This window comes from Apteryx rowi, unplaced genomic scaffold, assembly GCF_003343035.1.
Source record: "Apteryx rowi isolate R43461 unplaced genomic scaffold, aptRow1 scaffold_480, whole genome shotgun sequence".
Classification (NCBI taxonomy): domain Eukaryota; kingdom Metazoa; phylum Chordata; class Aves; order Apterygiformes; family Apterygidae; genus Apteryx; species Apteryx rowi.
Genome location: NW_020450739.1, coordinates 142,990 through 154,041, shown reverse-complemented (window position 1 = coordinate 154,041; position 11,052 = coordinate 142,990). Strand labels below are relative to the sequence as shown.

General features: G+C 43.3%; 2 protein-coding genes across 12 annotated transcripts in view; one reads left to right on the top strand and one right to left on the bottom strand.

Annotated features, from left to right (window-relative positions):
- Window positions 1–3,246, top strand: part of DTYMK (deoxythymidylate kinase) — a 13,456-nt gene extending 10,210 nt beyond the window's left edge. Inside the window, exon 5 of the mRNA XM_026078547.1 lies at window positions 2,653–3,246. Within this exon, the coding sequence (XP_025934332.1) occupies window positions 2,653–2,763 (111 nt within the window). The 3' untranslated portion in view covers window positions 2,764–3,246. The remainder of the gene's footprint in view (window positions 1–2,652) is intronic.
- Window positions 3,247–5,420: 2,174 nt separating this feature from the next.
- The window catches only part of ATG4B (autophagy related 4B cysteine peptidase), a 28,376-nt gene continuing 22,744 nt past the window's right edge, over window positions 5,421–11,052 (bottom strand). For 6 of the 11 annotated variants that reach the window (XM_026078538.1, XM_026078540.1, XM_026078546.1 and 3 more), the window contains 4 exons: window positions 10,456–10,601; window positions 9,761–9,817; window positions 9,374–9,467; window positions 5,421–7,284 (listed from right to left, as the gene is read on the bottom strand). In XM_026078538.1, coding sequence (XP_025934323.1) covers window positions 7,211–7,284; window positions 9,374–9,467; window positions 9,761–9,817; window positions 10,456–10,601 — 371 coding nt within the window. In that variant the 3' untranslated portion in view covers window positions 5,421–7,210. Of the gene's footprint in view, window positions 7,285–9,373; window positions 9,468–9,760; window positions 9,818–10,455; window positions 10,602–11,052 lie in introns of those variants that run through there. The other 5 variants (XM_026078541.1, XM_026078542.1, XM_026078543.1 and 2 more) reach the window with 5 other exon arrangements.

The following is an 11,052-nucleotide window of genomic DNA, read 5'->3' as shown; positions in this document are numbered from 1 at the left end:
GTTTATTCCCCATGCTGCATGCATTGGTGTACAGGCATTTCAGAGAGGTGATCGAGCATGCAGGTTTCCCAGGAGGGATACAAGAGGATCCTCCATAGCCACATCCCATGTGCACTTCCCTGGCTGCATTCACCTGCTGGAGGCATCCTGACTTGAGCTGTCTTTTGCCAGCTACCCTAGCACTGTAACTCTCCCCTTCCCCCATCCTTCCTAGTTTAAAGTCCTCCTTACCAGGTTGGCCAACCTGTTGGCAAAGACMYGYGTGCCCCGCYTMGTGAGGYRGATCCCATCTCTCCCCAGCAGTTGTCGATCTTCAAACAGGGTCCCATGGTCGTAGAAACCAAAACCCCGTTGCCAACACCAGCGGCGCAGCCAGTCGTTAACTTGGAAAGTCCGTCTCCTCCTCCTCTCATCCGTCCCCCTCACTGGCAGGATTGAGGAGAAGGTGACCTGGGCTCCCAGACCCTTGACCACCAATACACCAAATACACCAAAACTCTCCAAATATGTTAGGTTTTCTTCCATGCTCCTGCATCACTTTTCCTTCTTGTTCATTCCTCAGAGCTATTCGCAAAGGGCTGTACAATTGGCAGAATAATCCCTGAAGAGGAAGCATTCCCCATCTATCCTGTGTATAGATCACCTGGATTGAGACTTTTCTAGCCTGGGCACCCTCTTTACCATTTCCATTGCCTTGTCAGTACTCAATCATGAGATATAGGCAGCATCTTCTGTTTGCTCCGTAGTTTCATGCAGACATAAAAGGGGGTACCTGCCCCAGGTTATGGCTAAGTACCCAGCCATTGAAGGCTGGAGATGGACACAGATTTGCCAAATGATCACATTGCATAAGGCAAATGTGTAATTCTTCACAGTCCACTTCAGGTAAACATGGTTCTGTAACATAAGAGTTTTTGTGTACTGTCAGAACTTGAAGAATCTAAATGTATGACAGTCATCAAACTAGGAGATGTCACACTTCTATTCCAGTAGGAGATGTCATACTTCTATTCCAGTAAAAGTTATGCTGGGAAACTGCATTTCCGACATCAAAATGACTAGAAAAATAGGCTGTCAAAAAACATGTCCCATAGCTCAAAAACCTGACTGATTGTTTTAATAAAAACAAACATGCTATCACATGAGAAAATAAGAAATTTATGCATAGTCTGCAAAAACTGATTTTTTTTTTTCCCCCCAGACATTCCAACAGTGGAACACATTTCCCTTATTACCTGTCATCTGTTATTTCCTTTGTTTCCTATCCATTACTTGAAAGGAATTCCCATTCATATCCATTTAAAAAATACCCTAAACTGATCAACTATCAGATGACCAGAATAGATGATTAAATAGGTAAAAAGTGCCTTTGAAATGGGCACAGAAATCCAGTTTCAGTACACAGTAAAGGTATAGTTAGTGTTCCTGGCTATTTCCCCTTCGATATCAGATAAGAATAACAGCCATTAGATGTTGGCAGAGAACTGTTTGGTCCAAGACGTGAAACACAGTTCAGTACCATCAATTACAAAACTAAACCGAGAGATCAGCAATCTGCTTGAGGATGCTGTGTGAGTACAAAGCAAAGCTGGGATCATTGGCTAAGCTGTAATGAAAAGGCTGCCATTTAACCATGAAGTGTATTTATAGCATCTCCTCACAGCCTGCTACTTCTCATCAATGCGGTGTGGTCCAGTACTGCATAGGTCATTGATAAATCTGTACCTGTTTAAATCTTTTCACTAAATCCTTTCTTTACCTGGGTCACTCCTAAATAATCTTAAAGCATGGAAACAAATGTTCCTCTTCACAGTTGTTGTCAATTTGCAGTGATATGCAACCTGCAATTCCAGAATGACAAGTTTTATTGTCAAAAACAATTATTTTACCTCATATTGTGAAAACCATCACTATTTAGAATTTCTCCTGATAAATGCAAGCTCATTGGAATTTAACTTTGATGGCAGGCCTCTTTGCCTGACTGCTCTTCTATTGCCTCATGGTTTCTGTAAAGGTGAAAAGCAGCCTGTTGCCTGAGAAGGAAGGTACATAAAATGATTTGGTGTATGTGACTCAAGTTCCCTCAACCATACAGTAGCAATGCTACTATTCTTAAATGTCAGGCTTAAATCACCATGTTCTGAGAGTTGTAGTCAGTGAATACCAAAATAGTATAGTACTACTACCTTTACTGACTTCAGCTTGCAGGGTTTAAACACCCTTGCCCCTCCCCCCCCAAATCTACAGCTGGAAAAAGGTTCTTACATTTATGGGTGTTCATACTGAAAAACCATTGAAGGATCAATACACTGAACTTTCAGTGGGACTACAGTGCTGGGTTAAGAGTGGTTATTTTAGGTCACATAACTCAAAGACTGTCAGAAAACTACATGCAGCAGCAGCAGTTTCTTCTGTTTCCCTTCATTTGGCCCCAGATTGACTTGTTAAATGTCTATTGCTAAATAAAATAGCTTTTTCAATTCTATAGCAGAAATAGTGCACAAGAGGTGTAATTAGCTCCTGTCATTGATCATGAATAGTAACAATGCTGAATAAAGCAGGGAGCAGAAATAAGAACAAGGTAGATTTTTCTCATTTAGTGCTGGAAATGAGCAATGTGTTCCTAATTTTTTTTTTTTGTCTTGGAAACAGACAATAGATGCTTCAAAGAGCATAGAAGACTTGCACAGAGAAATTAAGTCTGTTGCAGAGGAAACCCTGAAGGACATTCAGAATAAACCTCTAGGAGAACTCTGGAAATGAAATTTGATACAGGCTATTATCTTCTAGACCTAAGGGAAAACTCACCTCCTGGATCTTCCACGGTAGGATGATTTCCCTGCATCACCTGCCAGTAACTACAGCGCAGATCACTTGTATTCTTCTGTGTCCCATATGGTGCTGGAGTCCTTGTGGTTTTATCTGAGTCTTCTCTCCATTCTGCATTGTCCCTTCTGTATTTGTAAATGAGCATGTTATCTTTCCTTGTGAAAACCTCCCTACCTCAGGTAGGATCTCTTGTTCTGTTCTCAGCAGTGCTCCCTGCTGTAGTGCAGATAAGGGTACTGAGCCCAAAGCTCTTCCTGGGACATGGATAGCAGCAACAGGTGGGGAACAGCTTTCTTGTACATGAAGTTTCAGAAAACTACCATGTTTTTGATTCTTCTGCCTCTTTAATGTAATGTATCCCCTGTGCTGAAACCAGTTCATAGAAGACTTGCTAATAAATTATTATTTTAAATGTTTTGTACAGTAGCAAAAGTGCATTTTTGAATATGATCCTTCTTCTAGAAGGATATATGGGAGGTGAAGGTGCAGTGGTTCAGGCACTAAATCCAGGGAGAATTATGTTTGCCAGAACTGCGGAATGAGTGGAAGAGAGATTAATTCATCTCCAAGTCTGCTCCCCAGTTGTTCAATGAGAATGATAAAGAGACTGAGCTGCTGTTAGCAAGAACAAAATACTAAATAAGAGTCTGAAATAGATATATTAGCTCATAGCAAGACCAGTTCAAAGGGTGAGTTCCACCCAACTTATTTTAGACTGGTGAAGTTACTCATGTGGCCAAGATCAGAGAAATAGTCAGCAGTGACACCTACACAGACTAAAAGTGCAATTTAAACAGCCCAAAACAGGCTGCCAAACCAGAGCACCTACAAAGTCTGACCTTGCCTAACTTTCTCAGGCTGTACCATTCTGATTATTACATGAAGGTGATGCTTCTAGGATAGTCTGGGTTGTTACAATAAAGCTCTGATTCATAAAATTAAAATGGTGATACGAGTTTGATACATGATTATATTAAGAATTCTTTTAAGTCTTCATCAATAAAAATGCAATAAATTGGAAAAAATTAAATAGAATCAATTGCAAGGCATATTGACATGGAGATGACCAACAGAGTTAATTACCTGCAGAATACTTAGTTCTCACTTTCTAGCAATATGGACTGGACTACTCTCCAAGCTGGCCCAGACAGAAACTAAAGCCTGCTCTAACTTAGAGAGGCTGACTGAACCGATCCACCGTTGGGAGAGGAAGGTAAATGCCTAAAACAAAACTGCTAATGCAAACATCAGCTGAAATGGTGTAAGCTCCTGCCTTCACTCTGCATCTGTGCGGTAGCAGGAATACCTTTGAAGGAGGGGAACACCTTTAACACACTGAATATGGCCCTTGGTTTCAACTCCAGGAGTTCTACAAGATTCAGAGAAGTTATTTAATTCATCTTAGCTTTAGGTTCCTGACTATAAAAGGAGAGTAATACCTGTTAAAAGTATAAGAAATTGCAGGTAAGCTAAGTTTAGCTCTATTATCAGCGTTGTATTAACACTCAGGTAAGTCCTATCTGGTTGAGCTGTCCTTATACCAAAGACTTCGCAATGAAAGTATGAACATGAAATAAGTATATCCTTTCTTGGCCGAATGCTGACTGGCAGCAGCTTGTACAAATCAATAGGGAGAGATGTGTCAAGGGTGACTAGGCCTTAACAAAAAGTACCTGCTAATGGCAACAGAGGGGCTACAGCCTTCTGGTTAAAGCGCTCTGTAGTGGTGTCATGTGGCAAAATAGGAAAGGCAGGTGCTGAGCTGACTACAGATTTATTTTTGTAGTTTGCTGCTGCAGAGCTTGTGTTTAAAAGGCTACCTAGAAATCAAAGAAACAGACCCTATGAAAAGCTGTCAGTTGAATAGCTAAACAGGGGCCATCAATCTTGAAGGAAACAAGTTTCACCCACTGAAACCCGATCTGAACTTCTCTGCCTCTGCTTGGCTTTCCCCCTGCTTCCCTCAGATACATGCATAGCAGAGAGTCACCAAAAAAGCATGTCCTGACTCAGAGAAACTAAAGCTCTGCTCAGAAGCAGGGAGATGCTGAGCTGCTCAACAGGGACTGTCCTTTGGTATTGTTGTATTGCTCCATATTCATTTAGATAACTTTTAAGAATTCAACTAGCAGAACTGCACTACAGAAGTGGTGTTCCCTCTCTGCCAGCCCAAGATTTTGCAACATCACTAGGAAGCACTGCTAAGCAAATCCTAACACTCTGTCCAGAACAGACATTCCATATACTCTTCCGCACCTCCTGTGGCAATCTTAGTGAAAACAGGCATTGGATACACAGAACATGTTGCTGTGCCAAGGACAAGCCTGAGGGTGTTCACCTTCTTGGGTGAGGAACATCAACTTTGTTACCACCAACTGCAATCCCAAGCAACCAGCCTGGATTCTACCAGATGCACCAAAGGGAAGATAAAGTTATTGTACACAATTCAACTTTTGCTCCCATCTGCCTTCATTGCCCTAAAAGGGTAAAAATAGCTGAGCTGCAATTGTTTTAAGAGTATTCCAAACTGCACTGCAGGGTTACCATATACCACCCCCCACCACCTTGGATTAATGTGCAAGAACATTGGGAAAGACAAAAGATTTTAGATCCATTTATTCAGATACAAATTGAAAGCGGATGAATGGAGCACAGCCCCACCTCCTCTGCTGCCTCCTCCCCTAACTACAAGAGAGGAGAGAAGCAGTCCAAGCAGCAAGTAATAATTTAGTGACAGAAGCATTGTGGTTTCAAGTTCAAACCTTTGCTTTTGGATGGCATAGGGACAGTTAAGAGCATCAGTAGGTCAGTCACGGAGAAATGGGTCATTTCTAGCCAGTTGTCACCACCTTTGGGCACAAAAGCATCAACTGGCAAGTTCTGATCCTAGATGTACAAAACAAAGCTTTGTAAACAGAATGGAGCCTGCAGCATGCACTAAGGAAACTACTTCAGCAACTCTGTTCAGTTTGCATTAAGATAACTCTCCTCCATAGTTAATCTTTATCTGAATTCTGTTTATGCAGATAAGGACCACAGGCAGACCTGTTATCTTAAAGTAGCTAAAATTTCCAGTACAAGGGTGTTGGACCTTTTCACAGCATTCTGTCTTTGCTGATCTCTTTGGGATGTTTACCTGAAATGGATTTCTCCAGAGTAGTTCCTAGAGTACATTTGTGCACACTCTGTGGGGAGGATGAATCTCCAGAAGAGCAAATGAAAAGGTACGAATGCAGCTATGAGGCCTATTTAACCTTCAGGCCTTTTTCTCATTTGGAAGGGGAGTGTCTAACAGGAAGAGTTGGAGGAACTGCTGAACATACCACAGAAGATACTTTGAGAATTTTATAGCCCATATTTTTGATACCAGCAGGATTAATTCACTAGACTCCATGCCAGCACACTGGGGCACAGGCACAAGCAGTCCCATGACTGGTAGATTCTCAGCTGTCCTGTTTTGCCCTCTCCCTTCTGTGGACTATTTTTTTTTCCATGGTTATGGAATCCAGTTCTCTGCTCAAAGCAACTTCCATGAAGATACTTTCTGTAGAGATTAATCCGTCACAGAACCATAATATTTTACTGACTCACAGAGCAAGAACACACACTTTTTCTGTTTTCTTCCCCTTCTTCCTGCTGTTACTTAAACTGAGATTATGATGTTCCTCTCCAGTTGGATGAATCTGCTCCAAACTTTCCCAGATAGCCTTTCACTTATTGAATTGCCAGTCACTTATCTCATAAATTATCTTAACTGCCTTTTGATAGGATGTGAGTGGGAAGGGAGTATTGCACCTGCAAGGAAGTGCTGTTACACAAAGCATAATGAGGAATTTTACTGTAGGAAACGTGGCCATCCACACTCTGAGGGCTTCATAGCTGTCTGCCTGTGATGTGCATCTACTGTTAATTTGCATCATTAAGTGCAGTCCAAGTTGGCCACTAAGAAGAGAAGCCCTAAAGGAATTAACTGTAAATTTCACCTGCTAAATGAGGGGTGGCTCTATTTAAGCTTCACAGGTGAGTCCCCACGTAAGGATTTAGCTCTCTAAGAGTTTTTGCTGCTCCCCCAGAAGGCCAGCTGACCTGCTTTTGTAACCAATAGGCTTTGAACTCCTAGGCACCGCTGCATCCATTTCCAGCAAGCGCTGAGAAATCCTGACTCCAGCCAGTAAGGCTCTAACACCCACTTGGTTCTTCATCCCAACGCAGACGATGCACACTCCATTCAGAGGCTGCACAGAATGCCAGGATGGACGAGAGGCAGGGATGGCAGCAAGCACCTATGAAAACTGGTAGCCCCAGGCTCTCGAAGGAGCTTCCCTCCCCCCCTCTTCCCCGCACATAACACAAATTTGCAGAGTCAGTTTCCTATTTGCTTTCAAAGGGATAAGATTTCGAAGTCTTCATCTTCTGAGTCAAAGAACCTTTCCAATCTGTCGGCATCGGAGGAGTCTGCAAGAGAAAAAGAGAGCACCACCTCCATGGAAGATACTGGCTGCTTTGCATCGTAGTGATACCAGCAGCTGGATGACAGCAGGATTGGAGTCACAGGCCTGCATGTGCAAGAGGCACCATGACGCACCCGAGCGAAGTCTCTGAGGAGGGATGAGAACTGGCACGTGTCAGTAGCCAGGACAATGCACTGGAGAGAACTATATGGCACACAACAGATACACCAGGTTTCACAGATCCTGGCATAGCCCTAGTGCAGTGCAACTTTCTGTTGTGATTGTTGTTTGTACAGTCCTTCCTGTGCAGCAGCTCTGTATTAGAAGAATACAGTTCTGCCTGAAGAGGCTCAGATGGGAAAACTTGCTCAGGTGTGGATTAATATCCACTAAGACTCACAGCCCAATTAAGTCATACGGGAACATTTATTTTTCCATGTACTAGAATGTGTGACTCATTTTCTGCTATAGTTGCTTTTGATCCAAATTATTGGAGAAGGGAGCAAAAGTAATTGCACAACTTGGCAGAGGCTGTCACTCTGCTGAAACCAACTACAGGGTAAGCCCTTGTTCCATCATAGAAGACATTTGCCAGTTACCTCAAGAATTGATTATAATACACTCATTTGAGCAGAGTTTTGCCTCATTGCACCCTATTCCCTTTTCTGCTTGTCTTTATCACTCATGTTCCCTCCCAAAAGCAATTAATACATTCCATTTTGTAAGGGAGGGGAACATATTTGCTCCCTCATGTCCATCCTTCCAACTCCATGGTGAAGAGGAGCACACACCTACAGGGGAAGCAGCTTTACCATAGGGGAAATTCTGGTGAGAGGGTGTGGGCAAGGCTGGGAAGTAAAGAAATCGACATTAGCTCAGGCTTCAAGAAAGCATGCACTAGATTTGGTGAGAACAAACAGCCAGCCAAAAGCTAAACTGCAATAGTTGATTGTTGGGGACAGAGGAGCACAAGGCTACAAACCCCTCCATGCATTTTGTAACAAACTGTTTAATCCTATGATGGTGTGCACAAATGCCAGTGTCACTGTTCCTGATCAAACAGTAGTGCTCATGGGTGCTGGCAGTGCAACTTCCAGAGATGCTTCTCAGAGGAGTTGCCCCCTTCACCTAAGTAAAAGAGTGGAGTACCCAACCAATCAGGAAAACATGGGACTGGACATTCATGAGAATGAGAATATCATTAATCCCTCTAGCGAGAGCCAGGATGGTAAGAGAAATAGAATGGCCATAATAGATGGGAGAGGCCCTACAACCTAGAGCAGGGGGAGAGAAGTAAAAGACAAGCAGCCCATTTCAAAAACATTTTTAAGAGGGAGCAAAAAGGCAGTAATTAGGAGCAATTTAATACACACAAGGATCAATAGACAGTTTACGGGAATTGAGTATTCCTGGAGGAAGGGTCAGAGTGAGATAAGGCAGGCTTTGAAAGATCATGCTAAGAGAGAGATAGCAAGAAAGGACAGAGTGCAGGACACAAGTGACAGGACATGAACCAATGCCTGGTGACAGGGGAAGTTTATCCACACCATACTCACTCCTCTCAGCAGAAGCTGTAAACTGCTCTTTATCTCCTGCAATGTTCATGCCCATTACGAACACAATAAACTGAACCTGACAGCACAGATACTGCCCAGCACTTGTTCCTTTTTGCATCATCAGGGCTAAGCATTGGTAGTGGCACATGCAAGAGGAAGGAATCCCTTACACTGGAACTAAATTTGACCAACACTGTCTTTGACTGTTTCCAGTACCCAGAAGCTCAATGGTTCTCAGCCTTTCCAATGGACCCTTACAATTTCTCCAAGCATTCCTTTAGAAATCATAGGTTCATATTACTGTAACAGCTTGTGAACTTGCTTTTTCCAGTCACCATTCATAGGCTCAACCTGAAAATAATTCTGAGATACTGAGATCTGTTCAAAGCCAAAGAACTAGATCAATTGACCTAAGAGCTCCAGATCAAACTCTAGGCCAAAGAGGAACAAACCAGAAGTCACTGTGCAATTCCACACATTTTCAGAAAACCAAAGGGACAAGCTCACCCTTAGCTCTGCCTCCCTGCATTACCTTACCTGGTGTGAGATTCAGAACATCAGGGTTGGAGAAATGTGACGGCTGGCGTTCTACCAGTTCGAACATTGGCAATGCTCCTCTTACCAGGGACAGCTGTGGAGGAAGAGCAGAGCTGTGAGAACAAACACCTCTGTACTCAAGGTGTTCTGAGTCTAAGAGGAGACACCAATCTGTTGGACTTCAGTGCAGCTGAAAAAACATTTCTCAAATCTTTGATTCATATCAGCAGCAGAATTTCAGAGCTATATTTTTTCTGGTGCTTTAAGATACTATTGCTGTACTCTTTAAAATGGAATCATGATACAGAGAACATGCTGTCTGTGTGGAATTTTGAAAATAAGACAATAACCTGTGTTCCTTTACCAGTGATATGCTTGAACACAAACCTTTTTGATTTGCTGGCACCAATCATTAAAGTCCTCCTCTGTGTTGCAGAAAAAGCCCTGAAAAAAAGAATTCGTTATAGACTGATCATGTCAGTCATAAGGCCTTATATTAATGCCAAGCAACATGACCAGGGCTGCAAGCAGTTACACCGCTTCTAACTGCCTTCCTTTAAACTATAGATTACACTGCCCTGATAACCTGAATATTCCCCATAGACTCAATGTAACCAGACTATCCAAGTGCTGGAAGCATCAATGTAATACTCTGCTCTCCAGCAGGAGGAATCTTGGATAGAAACAGTCTATTGGAAACAAAGGGCAATCATCTCAGATTCAACAGAAAGCACACTGAATCCAACAGCACAACTGGATTCAAATCAGTCCTTCAAAAGGAAGGAAAGTCCAGACTAAAGAGACTTGAGAGGAGGAGACCCATGGAGAACGTCACTTAATTGCCACACAAAGGGAATTTTGCTGCACTGAACTGCTTCCTACAAGAGGAGCTTCTTTACCAAAGTTACTGTTACTGAAAACCATTGGCAGTACTTGCCCAGAACACAATACGCCTGTGGAGTACCCAAGCTGTCACCCCTTCCTTTGCCCTGGGGAAAGTGACAGCTGTGAGACTGAGGGACCACCACACTGCTACTTCAGGTGATCAAGAGCCAGCATGGAAACATGCAGCAGGAACGCACCACCGCAATGGAAGGGTCAAGCTCGGCAATGCTCATTCTGCAGGGAGGGTGCTGGCAGTGGAAGCTTTCGTCAGGGAGACAGCCGCTCTCGTTGGGCTCCACTGCAGGCTGTGTAGTATGGGGATCCAGATAAATGAGCTCCTCACCTGGACAGACAGGCAAGGAGACATGAACAGGAAGAATCATGCCAGAAGTTGTTCTTCTGAGAAGCAAATGGTGAGATACAAGGAGGAGGAAGAGTGATGACAGAGACAGCTCTAGAGTCCTTACACAGGAATCCATGTTCTAGGGACAACTTGCTTTCAGCTACTTCCCCAAAAGCTTCTCATCTAGGCAAAGAGCCAGCTGTCAGCAGAAACACAGTGCCCACTCTGCAGGGACACTCTGGGTTCAAGATACATGCACTGTTTGAATACTATTCCTGCACAGGTCTTCCAGGGTCCTGTGAATACTAAAGTAAACCCCAGAAATCTGAAGCACAGCCAGCTTGGGGTCTCAGACAGGGAGAGAAAGGGCAACAAGGAGGGGAGAGAAAGGGCAACAAGGAGGGGAGAGAAAGGGCAACAAGGAGGGGAGAGAAAGGGCAACAAGGAGGGG